This window comes from Danio aesculapii, chromosome 16, assembly GCF_903798145.1.
Source record: "Danio aesculapii chromosome 16, fDanAes4.1, whole genome shotgun sequence".
In the NCBI taxonomy this organism is placed as follows: domain Eukaryota; kingdom Metazoa; phylum Chordata; class Actinopteri; order Cypriniformes; family Danionidae; genus Danio; species Danio aesculapii.
This window is the reverse complement of record NC_079450.1, coordinates 2,118,782-2,141,965: the sequence shown is the minus strand read 5'-3', so window position 1 is coordinate 2,141,965 and position 23,184 is coordinate 2,118,782. Positions and strand designations below refer to the sequence as shown.

At 37.2% G+C, this 23,184-nt stretch overlaps 1 protein-coding gene across 2 annotated transcripts in view; it reads right to left on the bottom strand.

Moving 5' to 3' along the window:
- The window catches only part of cdk14 (cyclin dependent kinase 14), a 285,314-nt gene that overhangs the window by 138,620 nt on the left and 123,510 nt on the right, over positions 1-23,184 (bottom strand). For both annotated transcript variants that reach the window (XM_056474723.1, XM_056474724.1), the window contains one exon: positions 1,204-1,327. In XM_056474723.1, coding sequence (XP_056330698.1) covers positions 1,204-1,327 — 124 coding nt within the window. The remainder of the gene's footprint in view (positions 1-1,203; positions 1,328-23,184) is intronic.

Genomic DNA, 23,184 nt, shown 5'->3' with positions numbered 1-23,184 from the left:
CGCAGATGACACAGAGCTCATAATGCCAAGAGGAGAAGACTGGCCATTTGCTGCTACAAGCAGGAGCAGTTACACACTCATCCGCACACAGAGAGAGAGAGACACACACACACACACACATACACAAAATCTCACATGCACACTCACACACACTCACACAGACATAAAGACATGCAAATCAAATATGTAAACACACACACACACACACACACAAGCAATCACACACAAACACAAACACACACACACACACACACACACACACACACACACGCACACACTTTATTCTCAACCAATAAAAGCATTAAAGACCGTCTGAAACATGATGTGAAGTGACCAATGAGTGATATTTTAGTGGTTAACAGAACAGTTCTCACACTACTGCAATACTGACCTACAATACTGTCAACAATGAACAGTAAGACTGTTATTTGGGTGGCAGAACACTATGAAATATAATAATATACTCCATAAGTCATTCATTCATTTTCTCTTCAGCTTAGTCCCTTTATTAAACATGCAAAATCCACAGAGGAACAACAACTGACCCAGCCGGGACTCGAACCAGAGACCTTCTTGCTGTGAGCCGATCGTGCTACCCACTGTGCCACCATGATGCCCATAATTCACAATTAAATATAATAAATCATTCAGCTTAGTCCCTTTGTTAATCAGGGGTCGCCACAGCGGAATGAACCGCCAACTTATCAAACATATGTTTTGGCAGTGGATTCCCTTCCAGCTGCAACCCATCACTGGGAAACACCCATTCACACTCATACACTACGGCCAGTTTAGTTCATCAGTTCCCCTATAGCGCATGTCTTTGGACTGTGGGGGAAACCAGAGCACCAGGAGGAAACCCACGCCAACACGGGGAGAACATGCAAACTCCACACAGAAACGCCAACTGACCCAGCCAAAGCTCGAACAAGCGACCTTCTTGCTGTGAGTTGATTGTGCTACCCACTGCGCCACCGTGACACTCATAATAAATCATTAAATATGATAATATATGATTATTTTATGTTACCTTGTCTTCAATGTAATGACAAAATGCTAAATGAATATAATCATAATTATATAATATCTAAAGTGTAAATTTTTGCCATATTTTATACATCTTTTTTAAATACAGAACTGTATTTTATTCATTTAAAATGTGCATTTCAATAATCCCGCTGTTCATAAGTGAAGAAGACTCACCGAAGTCTGCCAGCTTGAGCTCTCCGGTGTCGCTGATCAGCAGATTCTGTGGCTTCAGGTCTCGGTGAAGGATGTAGCGCTGATGAATGTATGACAAACCCCTCAATAACTGGAAGAGGAACAACTGCAGAAACAACAGAAGAGTTCACTGTGAGCATCACAACACATACACACACAATCACTACACAATCTACAACAGAGCTGCAGGTTCCACACTAGAGCTGCTATTGAAGAGAGTTTACAACATACGAGTACATCAAAATATAGTATTTGTAGCTTCAACAAGAAGCTTCCTTTGCTTGTAGCTTCCTTTAAGCGCAAACATAACTATCACTGCTATGCTGATGATCTCCAGCTATATTTTCCCATCAAACTAGGACAAGATTTATCATTAGGACACCTTTTCTTATGGCTAACCGACATTAAGAGCTGGATGACCAATAACTCTCTGCAACTAAATGAAAATAAAGCAGAAGTGTTCTTATTAGGTCCTGCTGCTACCAATATTTCAATTAAAACTCAGCTCTAACGGACAATCTGCACAATCACGGCAAGAATCTCGGAGTGATCTCTGATCCACTCTTGCAGTTTGACAGACATGTAAATGCAGTTGTGAAGAGCAGCTTTTTCCAGCTTAGATTGGTAAACCGTTTCTCTCTAAAGAAGATCTAGAAATCGTAACGCATGCTTTAATCTCCTCTCGGTTAGACTACTGCAACTCTTCATACATTGGTCTACCTCAGTCAACACTCTCGGTTACAGTTGGTCCAGAATTCAGCCGCCAGATTAATAACAGGAATTCAGAAAAGAGATCATCTCTCCCCTGCCCTGGCCTCATTACACTGGCTTCATAAAACTCAGAGTTGATTTTAACATCCTTCTTTTCACTTATAAAGCATTGCACAGTTCAGCCCCGGCCTATGTCAGTGAACTTATTAGGCCTTATACAGCTTGTAGACCGTTAAGATCCCATGACCGGTTTCTTTTGTCTGTCCCTCGGTCTCGCTGCAAATCTAAAGGTGATCGAGCTCTCTGTGCTGCGGCTCCAAGGCTCTGGAACAGTCTCCCTCTGAACATCAGGATTCCTCCTTCATTGCATGCTTCTGAATCTAATTTAGGACTTATTTTTACTCTCTTGCCTTTGAGTGATGCATGCATGCTGTTTTATTTGTATTTTAGTATTTTATACATATATATTTGCTTTTATTTTTAATACCAGTTTTTAGTTTTATTTTGGAGTTTATTTTATTGTAAAGCACTTTGGATCAACTACGGTTGTGTGAAATTGTGCTCTATACATACAGTCTGCCTTGCCTTGCCTTGGCCTGTCTGAACTTATCTCCTCTATCAGGTCATCAACCTCCTCCTTGGCTTTGAGCTGTTTGTAGGTTTATAGGTTTTATTATGATTATAGGCTCACGGGTTGCTCTGTAATGATAGTATCATATAATGGACTAGTCCTTGGTCGCTTGGTACGGCCTGGTGTAATAATGCCTCCTCAGAGATAATAATAAACCCGGCCCACAGTGGCTCTGAGCTTACCTTGCCTTACTTAATGGAGAGATTTTTTTTCTAAACAATAGTTTTAATAACTCATTTCTAATAACTGGAGCAGCACGGTGGAGCAGTGGGTAGCAAAATTGCCTCACAGCAAGAAGATTACTGGTTCGAGCCTCAGCTGGGTCAGTTGGCGTTTCTGTGTGGAGTTTGCATGATCTCCCAGTGTTGGCGTGGGTTTCCTCCGGGGTGCTGCAGTTTCCCTCACAAGTCGTGGTATAGGTGAATTGGGTAAACAAAACTGTCTGTAGTGTATGAGTGTGTGTGAATGAGTGTGTATGGACGTTTCCCAGTGATGGGTTGCAGCTGGAAGGGCATCCGCTGTGTAAAACATGCTGGATAAGTTTGCGGATCGTTGGTGGTGACCCCAGATTAATAAAGGGACTAAGCTGAAAAGAAAATGAATGAATTAATAACTGCTTTGTTTTATCTTTGCCATGATGACAGCACATTATATTTTATTTACTAGTTATTTTGCAGGATATTATTCAGCTTAAAGAGACATTTAACGGCTTTAGGTTAATCAGGCAAGATTTTCCTGTATAGCCTGTTAATATGCAAAACTGTCAGCCAATCGCAGCAGTGGGCGTGTGCTTAGTCTACATTTGGCCCCACCCACTCAGAGCATTTTTATTAGGCTCAAAAACAGCAGAGAAAATAGATGTACAATAAATGATCATGTTTATTGATGCAAAATCTTGATACTATTACAAGTAGACAACAGAGACAACCCCAAAAATGCTTTATTTACAGCTTTTGTCTTGTTTTTAGTCCAAATATCTTAAAATTATTAAAACAAGAAGTATTTTCTAGACAAGTAAAATGTATTGTCTTGTTTTCAGAAATAAAATACCAAAATAAGTGAATATTTTCTTAAAACATACTAAATATTTATTGCCAATGGGTGAGCAGAATAATCTTATTTTTTGTTTTGCCATATTACTTTACTCACCCCATTGGCATTGATTATTTAGCTTGTTTTAATGAAAAAAATCACTTAATTTTGGCATATTATGTCTGAAAACAAGACAATACACTTTACTTGTCCTGAAAATGCTTCTTGATTTAGGAATTGTTAGATATTTGGACTAGAAACAAGACCAAATAAAATCTAAGAAAAGCATTTTTTGCAGTGTAGCACAAAATTAAAGAGTCAGGTGGTTCATGACACCTTTAAAAGTTCAATATCATCTGACTGCGCTCAATACTGGATCAATCATGAAGTCTGAATGTCTAAAAGAGAACCGTGAGCGATCAACACTCAAACACATCTGAAGAAAACAAAGCCAGAGTTTCCCACAGTTTCACATCCATCTAAAAAAAGCCTTTAAATGCCTCTGTCGAGAAAAACAATCCGAGTCTCGGCCAATTAGGCAAAGCAGGAGAGCGAATCATCCAATCAGAGGAGCCGTAACTGCCGTCTGGAGTCTTTCTTTATGTTCAGTCACAATGAGACAAACATGTTTCTGCTTATTAAGAGGAAGATCTTCAACATTTACAGCAGATCCAGCATAACACTGATCACAGAAACAGCACACACCCACATTAACCTTACAGATTCATCCACAGGACAGAGGAAAGACTCGGAAACAAGGAAAATATTACTCAAAAATGTAGAAACATGTTATGACCATAATTAAAATAATAAAAATAAATAAATAAATAAATAAATAAACAATACAAATAGATAGACGGACGGACCGTGCGGACAGGACGGCCGAATTGACAGAACGATGGATGGATGGATGGATGGATGGATGGATGGATGGATGGATGGATGGATGGATGGATGGATGGATGGATGGATGGATGGATGGATAGATAGATAGATATGTATTGAAAAGCATTCAGGAAAAAGTGTTTAATGTAAATTCGGAACACGAGTCCACATATATGGTCCATCATATCAAAAGATGATACTTTTTATTCTAATTAGGTTCCAATAAGCCTAAATAGCAAAGAGAAATAAAAAATGCATGTAAAAAAACAGCTTGGGCCTTAAGAAATCGTTTGCTCTGACATAACTATTGACATTTTACTAAATTATATTTTGAATAATCATTCATTCATTCATTCATTCATTTTCCTTCAGCTTAGTCTCTTTATTCATCAGGGGTCACCACAACGGAATGAACCGCCAACTTATCCAGCAAATGTTTTACACAGTGGATGCCCTTCCAGCGGCAACCCAGTACTGGGAAACACCCATACACACTCATTCTCACACACACACACACCCATGCACTATGGCCAGTTTAGTTCATCCGTTCCCCTATAGTGCATGTGTTTGGACTGTGGAGGAAACCGGAGCACCCGGAGGAAACCCACGCCAACACGGGGAGAACATGCAAACTCCACACAGAAACGCCTACTGACCCAGCCGGGACTCGAACCAGCGACCTTCTTGCTGAGAGGCGAAAGTGCTAACCACTGAGCCACTGTGTCGCCCGGCATAAAAATTACATAAATTAATACAGCTAAATAAATATTGTTATATTTGAATATTTATCACATCATAAACAGTTATTGAATATTATTTTTTTGGCTCATTTTCTAAAATCTGTTCAAATAAATATAAACAATTTAACTGCAATGTTTATTTAAAATCTATCATTTAATGTTAACATTTGTGTATTTGTTTATTGAAAGTAAATATAAAATTTGTATTTCTAAAGGAGAAATTGATTCATATTATATATATTAAAGGTATTTTATACTGGATAATGAAATATAAATGAATGCAAAATAAGCAAACTAAAGCATATCCATAAACCTCAACAGTTCTGAGTGAAGCTGCACAGTATACTGAGCTAAAGGACATCGCCCATACTATATAAATAATAAAATAATTGAATAAAAGCCACTCAACTGGAAAGAAACTCTCTCATACACACACACACACACACACACACACACACACACAATTGTCCTCTAAAGTGAATTACTCTAGGGCGAGAGACAGCAGGAATAAACATCAGGTCTGAGATAAAGACACATGGAGGAAGATGGAGGATGATAACAGGACAAAAGACGAGTCCAGAGCTGCAGGCCTCAAATTACAGATCAATATAACTTTCTGAAACACTGACACCAGACTAAACACCCTGAAAATACAGGACTCAGCATACATTTATTGCCGAAAAATAAAATGCGTTCCTCCGGGTATGTTTTGAGTGTCAAACTGGACACTCTGGACATTTGCACACACCTGAGCATATATTGTGTAGTTCTAATGTACTCCATACATACTGTACACTTCTTAGATCCACTCCTTCCTCTCTTATGCACCGCTTTATGTTTCTGTTAGTACAGATGGGTCTTTTATATTTTTATATTTTGTACTTTTTATTCTACAGCTACTCTATATATCTAAGGGTTTTAAATATTTTGTATTTGTTGTTATTTTCTATTGCATAACTTCTATTTCTATATCTATTTTTTCTGTGTTTACTTCTTATTTTTATTCCATAATTTAGATTATTATTGTTATTATTTTTAAGGTCACAAGTGGTTGTGTAAGCACTTTACTGCACATCATACTATTTCAGACTGTATGTGATCCACTAGAGGGTGCTCTATATTTTTTTGAATCTGAAATGTCACTTAGGGTGTTTTTTGTTGTATGTTTCATACCCACTAGAGGGTGCTGTCCACATTTTTATAAATCTGAAATACGTCACTTAAGGTAAATATAGTTGGATGTTTAAGATGACAAATCCACTGAAGAACGCTGTCCACATTTTTATGAATCTGAAATGCGTTACTTAAGATGCATATAGTTGCATGCTTCAGATGACAAATCTACTAGAGGGTGCTGTCCACATTTTTAAGAATCTGAAATACGTTACTTAAGATACATATATAGTTGATTGTTTCAGATGACAAATCCACTAGAAGGCGCTGTCTACATGTACCCGCACTTTGTCATACATTTCAGATTACAAATCCACAAGAGGGCGCGGTCCATATTTTTGCGAATCTGAAATACATTAAGGTACATACAGTTGCATGTTTCAGAGGACAAATCCACTAGAGGGTGCTGTCCACATTTTTACGAATCTGAAATACGTCACTTAAGGTACATATAGTTGCATGCTTCAGATTACAAATCCACTAGAGGGCGCTGTCCACATTTTTTACGAACCTGAAATACGTTACTTTGGGTACTTTTTGTATGTTTTCCATCACAAATACACTAAAAGGGTATCGTCTTTATTTTGCCAATCTCAAATACGTCACTTAGGGTACGTTTTGTTGCATGTTTCAGATGACAAATCCTCTAGAGGGTGCTGTCCACATTTTTATGAATCTGAAATGCGTTACTTAAGATGCATACAGTAGCATGTTTCAGATGACAAATCCACTAGAGGGCGCTGTCCACATTTTTACGAATCTGAAATACGTTACTTAAGATACATATATAGTTGATTGTTTTAGATGACAAATCCACTAGAAGGCGCTGTCTACATGTACCCGGAGGTTGTCGTACATTTCAGATTCCAAATCCACTAGAGGGCGCTGTCCATATTTTTGCGAATCTGAAATACATTAAAGTACATACAGTTGCATGTTTCAGATTACAAATCCACTAGAGGGCGCTGTCCACATTTTTACAAATCTGAAATACGTTACTTTGGGTACTTTTTGTATGTTTTCCATCACAAATACACTAAAGGGTATTGTCTTTATTTTGCCAATCTCAAATACGTCACTTAGGGTACGTTTTGTTGCATGTTTCAGATGACAAATCCACTAGAAGGCGCTGTCAACATGTACCCGCACTTTTTCATACATTTCAGATGACAAATACACTAGAGGGCGCGGTCCATATTTTTGCGAATCTGAAATACATTAAGGTACATACAGTTGCATGTTTCAGAGGACAAATCCACTAGAGGGTGCTGTCCACATTTTTACGAATCTGAAATACATCACTTAAGGTACATATAGTTGCATGCTTCAGATTACAAATCCACTAGAGGGCGCTGTCCACATTTTTACGAACCTGAAATACGTTACTTTGGGTACTTTTTGTATGTATTACATCACAAATACACTAAAAGGGTATCGTCTTTATTTTGCCAATCTCAAATACGCCACTTAGGGTACGTTTTGTTGTATGTTTCAAAGAACAAATCCACTAGAGGGCGCTGTCTATAATGTTGCAAATCTGATCAAGTTATTCAGGGTACATTTTTGTTGCATGTTTCAGATGACAAATCCACTAGAAGGCGCTGTCAACATGTACCCGGACTTTGTCATACAGTTCAGATGACAAATCCACTAGAGGGCGCTGTCCATATTTTTGCGAATCTGAAATACATTAATTAAGGTACATATAGTTGCATTTTTTAGATGCCAAATCCACTAGAGTGCGCTGTCCACATTTTTACGAATCTGAAATACGTCACTTAAGGTACATATAGTTGAATTTTTCAGATGACAAGTCCACTGAAGAACGATGTCCACATTTTGACGAATCTAAAATACGTCACTTAAGGTACATATAGTTGCATGCTTCAGATTACAAATCCACTAGAGGGCGCTGTCCACATTTTTACGAATCTAAAATACGTTACTTTGGGTACTTTTTGTATGTTTTACATCACAAATACACTAAAGGGTATCGTCTTTATTTTGCCAATCTCAAATACGTCACTTAGGGTCCGTTTTGTTGTCCGTTTCAAAGAACAAATCCACTAGAGGGCGCAGTCTATAATGTTGCAAATCTGATCAAGTTATTCAGGGTACATTTTTGTTGCATGTTTCAGATGACAAATCCACTAGAAGGCGCTGTCTACATGTACCCGGACTTTGTCATACATTTCAGATGACAAATCCACTAGAGGGCGCTGTCCATATTTTTGCGAATCTGAAATACATTAATTAAGGTACATACAGTAGCATGTTTCAGATGACAAATCCACTAGAGGGCGCTGTCCACATTTTTACGAATCTGAAATACGTCACTTAAGGTACATATAGTTGAATGTTTCAGATGACAAGTCCACTGAAGAACGATGTCCACATTTTGACGAATCTGAAATGCGTTACTTAAGGTACATATAGTTGTATACTTCAGATTACAAATCCACTAGAGGGCGCTGTCCACATTTTTACGAATCTAAAATATGTTACTTTGGGTACTTTTTGTATGTATTACATCACAAATACACTAAAGGGTATTGTCTTTATTTTGCTAATCTCAAATACGTCACTTAGGGTACGTTTTGTTGTATGTTTCAAAGAACAAATCCACTAGAGGGCGCAGTCTATAATGTTGCAAATCTGATCAAGTTATTCAGGGTGTGTTTTTGTTGCATGTTTCAGATGACAAATCCACTAGAAGGTGCTGTCTACATGTACCTGGAATTTGTCATACAGTTCAGATGACAAATCCACTAGAAGGTGCTGTCTACATGTACCTGGAATTTGTCGTACATTTCAGATGCCAAATCCACTAGAGGGCGCTGTCCATATTTTTGTGAATCTGAAATATGTCACTTAGGGTACATTTTTTGTACGTCTCTTTTTACACGTCCAGGTGAAGGCAGCGGTTGTTGTACAAATCAGCTAACGAACCATTGAGCTAAACCCTTCCCTAAACACAACCAAAAGTATTTTCGATGCAAATGTAAGAGAAAAGTGCAATGCGAGCTCATAATTTTACCTTGATTTTACATTGCTTTTATCTCTTTTGTGGAAGCGTGCTTTACCGAACTCAAACTCAAGAACTCTGCAGTACAAAAGTTAACTACGAGAAAACCGACCAGAAAGTGTCCATATGGAGACAGATATGGAGACGCAAAAGTATTCATTACAAATAATGCAGCGGTAAGTTGTTATGTGCTGTTTATTTGGTGTTGTACAAAGAAATGGAAATAATTATTTATTTAAAGAATAATATGTCGTTGTAAATATCCTTAGTGTGAAAAGGAACAAAAGTTATTATCGTCATGCTGCCCCCTAGTGTTCATTTAACATACAAACTGCAGTAAAACGTATCTTTAAGTACGTTTTTTGGGGGTTCACATAAATGTAGACTGAAGCAGTATTTCTATTGAGCCTTCAGTCTAAAAACACACTCAAAGATTCATATGCACAGAATTCAGTCTTCAGTAAAACAAAATGGAATAATAAGAATGATTTAGAAGACCATCAACCATGTAAACAGAGCTTAAATCCTTCATTACAGCTTTAAAGTAAAGATCTGATGTCAAGGCTGGATCTGCTGTAATTGTGAAGTGAAACACTGGATGAGCTTTACTCTGAATCTGAGCAGTATTAACTCTACAAAAGCAGCCAAGGGCATCGGCTTTATAATAGACGCTTCATTTGTGGGAAAACATTAATGACAGTATCGCAGGAGATGGAGAGTAATTTATCACACGTACACATAAATCTCTAGCTCAGAGTGATAATCCATCATAAGACCTCATCAATAATTACACATTAACATATGAGCTCATATTGGTATTTGATTAAGAGCTTTAGAGGTATCCTGCATGCATCACTAGAACAGGTTGGTGTACTTTATGATGGATGTTTTTTTAATATTCAACAATAAATCTACAATGATCATAATATAATAGCTTTATTTTCAATATTTTTTTTTTAAATGTTAATATTTAATAAAAAAATGTAAATAAAAAACATCTTTGATAACAACGATAATAATATATACAGTTGAAGTCAGAATTCTTAGATCCCCCACCCTGAATTATTAGCCCCCGTTTATTTTACTCTGTTTAACAGAGAGCAGATTTCTTCAGCACATTTCTAATCATAATAGTGTTAATAACTCATCTCTAATAACTGATTTATTTTCTCTTTGTCATGATGACAGTAAATAATATTAGACTAGATATTCTTCAAGACACTTCTATACAGCTTAAAGTGACATTTAAAGGCTTAATTAGGTTAATTAGGGTAACTAGGCAGGTTAGGGTAATTAGGCAAGCTATTGTATAATGATGGTTTGTTCTGGAGACTATTGAAAACAAATATAGCTTAAAGGGGCTAATAATATTGACCTTAAAATGGTGTTTAAAAAATTAAAGTCATTAAAGTACTTCCTATAATAATTATTATTATACACAATATATTTATGCTTTCCTATATATTATTAGAAATATTTTTACTACCATTAGTTTACATTGCTAAAATATTTGTATTTTTTTAGAATCTAAAAAATACTTAATTACTAAACGTAAATAAAAATAGTATAGTCCGTCGAAAACACACATTTAATGATGATGATAATAATAATAATAATAATAATTATTATTATTATTATTATTATTTTATAATTATTAAAATTATGTATAAATATATAAATTATTATAAATATATAATATATTCTTAAAATAATATATTATTATATTATTATTATATTTATAATATATATTATTATAAAATATATAAAATAATTTATTATTATATTATTTTTATTTTAATAATAATAATTAATATTATTATTATTATTGTGGTTGTTGTTGTTGTTGTTGTTGTTATTATTATTATTATTATTATTATTATTATTATTAACAGTACTAGTATTTTTGTTCAAATTTATTATTTCATTAATTTACAGTAAAATTTAAGCAAACAAATTATTTAAACATCTATTGAACTGCAAATGAAATAATAATAAAAATTATTAATACTATATATTAAACCAATTATTGTAATACTACTAAACTATAAACAAGAACAATTTTTTTTGTTCAAATATTTAATTTTATTTTATTTAACATCAGTAAAACTTTTACGTAAACCAATTATTTCAATACTATTGAACTGCAAATAAAATAATCATTACTATTATTATTATTACTATATATTATAACATTTGCATGTTCTCCCCGTGTTGGTGTGGGTTTCCTCTGGGTGCTCCGGTTTCCTCCACAATCCAAACACATGCGCTATAGGGGAATTAATGAACTAAATTGGCCATATAAGAGTGTGTGAATGGGTGTTGAAGAAGATTTTTTATTCTCTAAAAGTATGTAGTAGTGTGCAGTAAACATGAACCAGGCTAAAGCTGGGTTTGTGTAAGATGAGTTAGCCTGCATAGGAGCAACACTATGACAAGGCTATGCTGAAGAATGGCTGATTATGCAGAATAACTGAATATGTAAAGCACTGACTATATATGTTAAATACTCATATGAAGCTATATCTGTAAAAGGTATTCAGGAGAGTGAGTAACATATTATCAAGTTAATGTACCATCATGACAATGCATGTAAACACTTAGAAGAAGTTGCATCTGAAGTAAAATCTCTGCTGTGTTGCTTATGTAGACCTGAGCTAGCAGGAACATACACTTCACCTTTCAATAATGTAAAAACGTATCCAAGGATGGTCAGAAGTTAAAATGAGAACACCTAGAGGTGTTCACAAAATACTTCAGAGTTGTCCAGGAGAGACTTCAGAGGTCTGCTCTGCACCTTCTCGGCTTTATTATGCTGAATAGTCTATTTTTTGGTGTTCAAAATCTTCTGTCTGATGATCGAGGTTCATTGATCAAAAGGCCAGCAACTACAACTAGTGTTTCCCAGTACTGGGTTGCAGCTGGAAGGTCAACCGCTGTGTAAACATATGCCGGAATAGTTAGTGGTTCATTGCACTGTGGCGAACAATGATAAATAAGGGACTACGCTGAAGAAAATTGAATGAATAAATACATTAAACTAATTATTATAATACTACTAAACTATAAACAACAACAGCAATAATAACATCAGTAATGTCTACTGTAAAACCCCAGAAACCACATCATTTAAAATGTAGCTCTAGCAATTAGTAAAAACCCCTATAGCAACCAAATGATACACCCTAGCAACCATCAGCCCCCCCAAAAAAATCCCTCAGCATCAGCCTGTAGAGTTCAGAAGGAGGAGGTGAAAGTGAACACAGCAGGAAGAGCAGATCTCTGCACATCTGAGCTCTCCTGCAGCTCTTTCTCTCTGTTCACTGTTTCCAGATCAGTGCTGCTGCTCGAGGGAGACTCTCAAAGAGACATCCAGCCATTACACTTACACAGACTCCTTTCAGAGACAAACTGGAGCCTTTTCACATGTGCGTGTTTCTCCTCAGCAGCAGAAGTGTAGTTGGTAAACTCAGAGCGCAGTGAATGGGAGAGCACAACAAATCATTATTTACAATCCTATTAGCTGAAATAATGACAGAAAAACTCCAGGACGGTGTTATCAAGACTTTCAGAAAGAGGAAAACAATAGTGTGAGACTGATAACGCCAGCCAGAGGAGAGAATAATGCCAGATTTACTGTCCTGCCCCCATACACACTACATTACACACACAGCACACATATATATACATATAATACACACATAAATACATATAAATGTGCATGTCTTTTTAATCTAAACATTAAAAACTTTCAAGGATTTAAAATGCTGATGCGCATTAAATGCTTCATAACAGACTGTGAAAAGGGTCCACACTGAGCAATGTTGTGTGTGAAACTGATATCAGAGAATCACTGCATTTGACCTTCAATAACACAATTATAATGGCTCACGACAATCACATTTATGACGGATTGATGACAAGTTATTTTGTCTTGCTAATGTCAAGTTGGGATGACAAAGACAAAATCAGGTTGTGGTGGATTTGTTTACGTCACATTGTCAAACTTTTCTGGCGCATCTACCTTCCATTTGACAGGTAGATTTATTATTTATAAATCACAGGTACATTATTTTATTATTATTATTATTATTATTATTATTATTATTATTATTATTATTATTATTATTATTATTATTATTATTACACAGTGGATGCTCTTCCGGCAGCAACCCAGTACTAGGAAAGACCCATACACACTCATTCACACACACACACACACACTCCTACGGCCAATTTAGTTAATCAATTCCCCTATAGCGCATGTGTTTGGACTGTGGGGGAATCCAGAGCACCCGGAGGAAACCCACTCCAACACAGCGAGCAGGGGTGGACTTAACTAATAAGCGAGGTAAACAGCTGCTTAGGGCCCTAGGTATGTAGTGTCCCCGACTAATGCCAAGAAGCCTGTAATCACAGGGCTCGAAATTGCGACCATTTTGGCTGCATATGCATCTGAAATTTTATATATGCAACCCCAAAATATATTTGGGAGCATTTGTGTGAGTGCATATAATTGTTGTGTGCGACCGGTTTTTATTGCAGAATGTTCACTGTGAGCATGGATTTAGGAGACATTCATGCAGAATGCATCTTTGCACTTGAAACGCAGTGCTCGGGAATAGTTTAAAACTGTTGTCATGTCAACTTGCTGCAGTAAACAAAGACGGCTTGCCTTCGCGCTCTTCTTATTGGCCCACTGCTCTAGAACTGAAGGTGAATGGATTGGTTAATATCAGTAGTCAATCACCCAGTCAATGCCTTCTGGCTTGGGATGACAGGGAGAGTCAGCGTTGCCAACTTAGCAATTTTGTTGCTAGAATTAGCAACTTTTCATACTACCCTAGCAAGTTTTGTTTCAAAAAGCACCTAGCAACAAATTTAGAAATTTTTAACATTCGATGGCTACTTTTAGCAATTTTTTAAACGTGACTCAAAAGAGAAGCAGCTGCAGGCTTCACTCAACACACACGTATCACATTCAAGTCAAATTGCTAGCTCAGATTGTCTTTCATTTACTGATATTTGTTAACATGTATAATTGTTGGTAATCTAGGTAGCAATAAATTCCAATAGTGCTATAATTGTTGTCACTTTCACATATGTGTAAAAAGAGTAAGCAATCAAGCTGTGATTATTTAAAAGAATGTTCATTATCAGTGTTATATATATATATATATATATATATATATATATATATATATATATATATATATATATATATATATATATATATATATATATATATATATATATATTCAGATGCAAAAACCTCTAAATGCCACCTGAAATGTTCTCCTAAAATTAAAATTTTTGTCAGACATTGAGCTTTTTTCCTTTGTTTGCTTTTGGTAAAATAGAAAAATGTCTGTTGATGTTTTACAATATAATTTGTTTTACATATTTTACTTGTGTAACTATTTTACATAGACTAAAGTGGATAAAATCATAAAGTCATAAAGTTTGCATTAGATGGATCGGGATGATTGCTAAATGAAGCAGAGTCTTTCACATCTGCTGGAGAAACAGAGCGAGTGTCTCCTCATTTACAGAAACAGAGTCTGAAAGCACATTTGTTTTTAATGTGGCGTATCAATGGAGCATCAGCACCACACCTGCTGTCCTACACCGGTCTCATGAGAGAAGCTCTTCACGCTCAGAAATAAATACAAAAAAATAGAGTGAGCGATCAGTATCTGAAAGCCTTTATCCATCATTACAGTAAGACTCTTTTGAAAATCCACAGCATGAAATACACTATCAAACTATCTAGCGTTCAGACAGCAGCAGCATCTGAAACACAACAGCAGCAGATCAGTGAAGCTCTGACAGCAAAAACCTCACTAAGATCAAATTACTTCTGATGCATTGCAACATGATAGGCTTGTCTTCCTGAACGTGACGTCTGGCAGAAGGAAGAGCACTGCTGACATCAGTTTATGACATTACTGGTAATTGCTCGGACTGATGGACCATTAGAGCGATCACAAAACAATCTGCGGCACTGATTGTGTCATCAATGTGAAGCTTTGCCGGTTTCCTCAGATGGTTTAAGGGTTGATCATCTAAACTACTGTCACTGGAACATTACACTGGCCTCTTAAGTATTTCCAAAAACCACAATAAAATAATGACAGAATAACTAAAAATGAACAATGATAGACCAAATCATAGAACCAAAAATATACAGAATGATAGAACCAATGTCAGAGCAAAATAACCACATTATATAGAACAATAGAACCAAAGACAAAGCAATAGAACCAATGATAGAGCAATAGAACCAATGATAGAGCAATAGAACCAATGACAATGCAATAGAACCAATGACAATGCAATAGAACCAATGATAGAGTAATAGAACCAATGACAATGCAATAGAACCAATGACAATGCAATAGAACCAATGATAGAGAATAGAACCAACGATAGAGCAATAAAACCAATGATAGAGTAATATAACCAATGATAGAGTAATATAACCAATGACAATGCAATAGAACCAATGATAGAGCAATATAACCAATGATAGAGTAATAAAACCAATGATAGAGTAATATAACCAATGACAATGCAATAGAACCAATGATAGAGAATAGAACCAACGATAGAGCAATAAAACCAATGATAGAGTAATATAACCAATGACAATGCAATAGAACCAATGATAGAGCAATAGAACCAATGACAATACAATAGAACCAATGATAGAGCAATAGAACCAATGACAATACAATAGAACCAATGATAGAGCAATAGAACCAATGACAATGCAATAGAACCAATGACGAAGCAATAGAACCAATGACAAAGCAATAGAGCCAACAATAGACAGAACAATAAAACCAATGACAACGTGATAGAACCAATGATAGATAGATTTACAGATCTAATGCCAGAGTAATAGAACCAACGATGATATATTGACAGTACCAATGATGGTGATGGTGAACCAATGTTGGATGGAATAATAGATCCAATGTCAAAGCAACAAAACCAACAATAGACAGAATGACAGAACCAATAGTTGGTCCCTTCTCCATCCTTCTCACATGTAAAACTGGAACCAATGAAAAAGCAATAGATCTAATGTTAAAACCAATGAAAAAGCAATAGATCCAAGGTTAAAACCAATGACAAAGTGATAGATCCAATGAAGAAGTGATAGAACCAACGATAGACATAATAATAGAACCAATTATGGAGTGAAAGAACCAACAATAGGTAGAATGATAGAACCAGTGATGCAGTGATAGAAACAACGATAGGCAGAATGATAGAACCAATGATGGAGTGAAACAACCAACAATAGGCAGAATGATAGAACCAATGATGGAGTGAAAGAACCAACAATAGGCAAAATGATAGAACCAATGATGGAGTGATAGAACCAGCAATAGGCAGAATGTTAGAACCAGTGATGGAGTGATAGAAACAATGATAGGCAGAATAATAGAACTAATGATGGAGTGAAAGAACCAACAATAGGCAGAATGATAGAACCAATGATGGAGTGAAAGAACCAACAATAGGCAGAATGATAGAACCAATGATGGAGTGATAGAACCAACAATAGGCAAAATGATAGAACCAATGATGGAGTGATAGAACCAGCAATAGGCAGAATGTTAGAACCAGTGATGGAGTGATAGAACCAGCAATAGGCAGAATGTTAGAACCAGTGATGGAGTGATAGAAACAATGATAGGCAGAATGATAGAACCAATGATGGAGTGAAAGAACCAACAATAGGCAAAATGATAGAACCAATGATGGAGTGATAGAACCAACGATAGACATAATAATAGAACCAATGATGGAGTGAAAGAACCAGCAATAGGTAGAATGATAGAACCAGTGATGGAGTGATAGAAACAACGATAGGCAGAATGATAGAACCAATGATGGAGTGATAGAACCAGCAATAGGCAGAATGTTAGAACCAGTGATGGAGTGATAGAACCAGCAATAGGCAGAATGTTAGAACCAATGATGGAGTGATAGAACCAGCAATAGGCAGAATGTTAGAACCAGTGATGGAGTGATAGAAACAATGATAGGCAGAATGATAGAACCAATGATGGAGTGATAGAACCAGCAATAGGCAGAATGTTAGAACCAGTGATGGAGTGATAGAAACAATGATAGGCAGAATGATAGAACCAATGATGGAGTGATAGAACTAATAACAGAGAGAAAGATAAGAGCTAATGACCTAAAGATAAAACCAACAACAGATAAAATGATAAACCAAAGATGAAGTGATAGAACCAATGATAGGCAGGCAGAATGACAGAACCAATGATGTAGTAATAGAACTAACATAAGAGAGAAAGAGAAGAGCTAATGACCTAGTGATAAAACCAACAATTAATAAAGTGATAGAACCAATGACAGATTGACAAAGCCAATGATATAGAATCATAGAACCGCTGACAGAGCGATAGAACCAATGACAAGTATAAAACCAACAACTGAAAGAATGATAGAACCATTGACTAAGTGACAGAACCAAGGGTATACAGAGTGATAGAACCAATAACAGAGCAATATAACCAACAGAATGATAGAACCAATGATAGATATACAATAGAAGCAATAACGAAGCGATAGAACCAACCATTTTTAGAACACAGAACCGATAGAGTGATAAAAACAATAAGGCAGAGGTAAAGAACTAGAGAGTTTTGAATAAAGGTACTGCAGTTAAAATGGATACCATCTTTCCTGGATATATGGCCAAGAAGAAGAGCGGGCCAAAAACAGAACCCTGAGGGACACCAATGGCAACTGTATATGGGCTTTTTTATGGTAAAGTAAATTCACTGTGGTATAATTGTCAAGATGTTGAGCGCTGGTCAGATTGTAGCGCAGATGCTCTAGTACACCAGCAGCTCTTCCTAATGTTCTGCTCTCCTGAGGTGGCTGTCATTATCAATTAATGCATGTAAGCATTCTCATTAAAGTGCCCTGACATGTCGAGCGAATCCATGGTACAACTCCAGCGTAACGAGGACTCTGAAAATACTGTGTTATTTCTAGAGCGGAATATGAGCAGGAGGTCTGCATTTGGATGCCGTCCCAGAATCAGGATCTGGTGTGGGACGTCTGCCGCCCGCAGCTCATCTCTCTGCTGCTTGACCAGTAATTACATTAGCAGCTAACGCCCAGAGCGCCGTCTTTCAAATGCTAATTCCAGCCAACCTGCAGCAGAGAGTCTAATGGCTTTTATTGGAGTTATTGGTGGATGTAGATCTGAGCGAACGAAGGGCCAGTGGAAATGAATCAGCTTGAAATAATTGGTGAAATTAAAACTGCGGCCATTGTGCACTGCGTTTGCTCGTGACCGTGAGAGCTAATCGCCACTTAACGTCCATTGTGGATTTCATGAGTTAATGTCAGAGGAGGCTCAGAAAACATTAAGATATTAAGATTAAGAGACATTAGGATAAGGACATGCTCATGTGTTAAGAAGACAGATGAAGAACATTTACATGTGCATGGCATTAGATACAGTGCATCCGGAAAGTATTGATAGCGCTTCACTTTTTCCACAGTTGTTGATGTTACAGCCTTATTGCACAATGGATTAAATTCATTGATTTCCTCAACATTCTACACACAATCCCCCATAATGACAATGTGAAAAAAAGAGTTTTTAAAATTGTTGCAAATTTATTAAAAATAAAAGAGCTGAAAATAATCACATGTACATCAGTATTGGCAGACTTTGCTCAATACTTTGTTGATGCACCTTTGGCAGCGATTACAGCCTCAAGTCTTTCTGAATATGATGCCACAAGCTCGGCACGCCTGTCTTTGGGAATTTTGGCCCGTTCCTCTTTGCAGTACCTCTCAAGCTCTATCAGGTTGGATGGGAAGCGACGGTGTACAGCCATTTTCAGATCTCTCCAGAGATATTCAATAGGATTTAGGTCTGGGCTCTGGCTGGGCCACTCAAGGACATTCACCGAGTTGTTGTGAAGCCACTCCACTGATATTTTGGCGGTGTGCTTTGGGTCATTGTCCTGCTGGAAGATGAACCGTCGCCCCAGTGTGAGGTCAAGAGCACTCTGAAGCAGGTTTTCATTCAGGATGTCTCTGTACATCGCTGCATTCATCTTTCCCTCTATCCTGACTAGTCTTCCAGTTCCTGCTGCTGAAAAACATCCCCACAGCATGATGCTGCCACCACCATGCTTCACTGTAGGGATGGTTTTAGCCTGGTGATGAGCGCTGCCTGCTTTTCTCCAAACGTAACGCCTGGCATTCACTCAGAAGAGCTCAGTTTGAGTCTCATCAGAGCAGAGAGTTTAGTTTCTTCTGAGAGTCCTTCAGATGCCTTTTGGCAAATTCCAGGCGGGGAGTGTCTTCCTTCTGGCCACTCTACCATACAGGCCTGATTGGTGGATTGCTGCACAGATGGTTGTCCTTCTGTAAGATTCTCCTCTCTCCACAGAGGAACACTGGAGCTCAGACAGAGTGACCATCGGGTTCTTGATCACCTCCCTGACTGAGGCCCTTCTCCCCGATCACTCAGCTTAGATGGCCGGCCAGCTCTAGGAAGAGTCCTGGTGGTTCAAACATCTTCCACTTACGGATGATGGAGGCCACTGTGCTCATTGCAACTGTCAGAGCAGCAGAGATGTTTCTGTAACCTTCCCCAGCCTTGTGCCTCGAGACAATCCTGTCTCAGTGGTCTACAGACAATTCCTTTGTCTTCATGCTTGATTTGTGCTTTGACATGCACTGTCAACCCTGGGACCTTATATAGACAGGTGTCATGTCCAATCAACTAAATTAACCACAGGTGAACGCCAGTGAAGCTGCTGAAACATCTCAAGAATGATCAGTGAAAACAGAATGTAGCTGAGCTCAATTAAGAGCTTCATGCCAAAGGCTGTCGATACTGATGTGATTTTTCAGCTTTTTTGTTTGTAATAAATTTAAAAAAACTCTTGTTTCACATTGTCAATATGGGACACTTTTTATCTGATAAGAAAAACACTACATAAACTACAATGCAAACAGATTTAGTGAGTAAAATCTGCACATGCGCTTCATCCAACCCAGGCTCATTTTGAATACGTACCCATATATTAGTGGTTGCACTGACTAGTCAACTAATCAACTAGTTGACTTTAATGCTCTGCCGTGATACTTTTTGATTGACGTCGACAAGTCACGCTGCGCAAATTACGTGGATTGACCTGAACTACATGCCAGATTTACACACAAAGGTAGGTTCAGTGAATGAAACTATCCTCGCCAGGACGTTACGTACGTCAGGACGTTACGTACTGCTGACGCACCATAGAAGGATACGTGAACAAAAGATGGACAATTCGCATTTCGTAAATACATAACAGTGGTAATGTTGCATTGTTTTTGCAGCGTGTTATGAGCTGTCAAACAGCATGTAAATATATTTTTCCAGCAAACAAATCACAAATTGTGGCGTGTTAAAAATATTTGTGCCTTGTGTTTTATTAATGACGTCACCAGCGACTAGTCGACATTGACTCGACTTTAATAGCATAAAAAGCCGACTTCCAAATATCTAAAAAGTTCAACCCCTAGTATGTGCACAACTGGATACACGTTTGATCTGATAAGGAAAATGTGCATTAACTACAATGTAAACAGATTTATTGAGTAAAGTCAGTGCATGCACTTCATCCAACCCAGGCTCATTCTGAACACGTACCCCTATATACATTTCTGGAGAGTTTAAAACATCCCAGGAGATACATTTTTTTTTTTGTCAGTTTTTGTTTTCGCGAATCCACCAGTGGGTGCGATAAACGCTTTTTGAGATCTCAAATCCACCAGAGGCCACTGTCGACTGACTGACTGACTGACTGACTGTTCAACTGACCCACCCTCCTCTTTCCCTAAACCCAACCAATAGTGTTTTCAAAGCAATCCAGAAAAAGAAAAGCCTGATTTTTACCACAATTTCAGATTTTACCATGTTTTCACTCTGTTGTTTACTTGTTTATTTTATTTTTGGCTTTTGTTTTTGTCTTGCCTGCTTTCTGGAAGCATTCTTCGCCGGACTAAAACCCTGTCATCGCGGTGAACTCTACTCCAGGTCACAAGCACACCAACGTACGCGGCGAGCTACTGAGCAAACTGGTCACAGAGGAAAAGCCGTCCATACAGAGTCACACCAGTGGTGTTTTAAAGATGAAATGCAGCCATACGTACCTCTGGCTACATAATTCACGATCTCCAAAAATGTATACAGGGGGACGTTTTCAGAATGAGCCCTTGTTGGCTTCATCGGTGTGTTTGATGTGGTGTAGTTTCTGACGGGTGATGTTCGGATATAAATGTGTGTTCAGGGACATTGCATTAATGTTAGTTTGCAGCTTTCCATTGCTGCAGATCTGAAATGCTGTTGTGCTGATGGTAAAAGGCCTCAGCCCTCCGTCAGTCCTTCATCACAGTGCTTCAGTATTATTATTCTGCTATTATTATTCACTCCAGAACTGTCTTGAGCATCTGTATGCGCTCCCGTCTTACACCTCCAGAAGCCACCGCATTCATTGCATTTCGTCTTCTGAGGCGCAGCTCATATAATTGAGAAGAGTGGAAAATCCCAACAGAGCATTAACCTACACTTCTCTAACTCGTATTAGCTCCAGTTGATCAGGACGAAGTGATTTTGTTCTCTTTTGTTTCTCATTGACTGGAAATGCTGCTTTATACACTAATGTTTTATGCCACGTTCCAGTTTTGCATATAAATCATTATATAGAAATATAACTACTGTCCTCATACACTTGAAAACACAGGCTGAGTGAGAATTCAGGTTAAGAAAGCAGAGTAAAGTGCATCCTGTGAGTGAATAACATGGTATTTTGAGATGATGTGCAAAATTACAGTCTTCTGGAAACACATCACTGAGTAAATAGTGCTGCAGGTGAGCCGCTCTCATTCTCTTCCTGTCAGCTTGTCATTTAGCATCAACTCTCTACTGGGTTGAATTTCAATGAGGGACAGAATGAGATAAATACTTTATGTAAATCCTCAGTGACAAAAACCTGATGAATTTCATAAGCGGCACCTGCCTTCTGCTCGCTGGCCTCATTCCCTCTATCACGTCTTACTTTCACTATGACACGTCATAAATTAAAGCTCACTGCTCTTTTCACAGCAACATTCAACAAACTCATTACTTATACTGTCATGCATTGCATTTTTGGTTAATTTTCAATGCAATTCAACCAAGTTTGTGGCCCATTTATGTCAAATAAAGTAAATTAAATCGCACAGACACTTGTTTAAACTGAAAATGCAACAACTTTAAAAATGAATTTCAAATGCTTAAATATATATTTCAAGGCAAATTAAAATGCATACTGTATATAAATGCACGTCATAAAGAAAGTTTATATGTGCCAATGCGTGCTTAAATGTGCCATAATTAAATGTCATAACGTATGCTTAAATGAGTCATAATGCATGTTTAATGTGTCATAATGCATGCTTGAATGTGCAATAATAATGCATGTTTGTGTCATAATACATGTTTAAATGGTGTCATAATGCATGTTTAAAATGTGCAATAATAATATTGGTTGTTTAATGTGTCAATGCATGATTTAATGTGCAATATTAATGCATGTTTAATGTGTCATAATACAGGTTTGAATGTGTCATAATGCATGTTTAAATGTGCAATAATAACATTGCATGTTTAATGTGTCAATACATGTTTAAATGCGTTATAATGTATGCTTAAATGTGTTAATGCATGATTA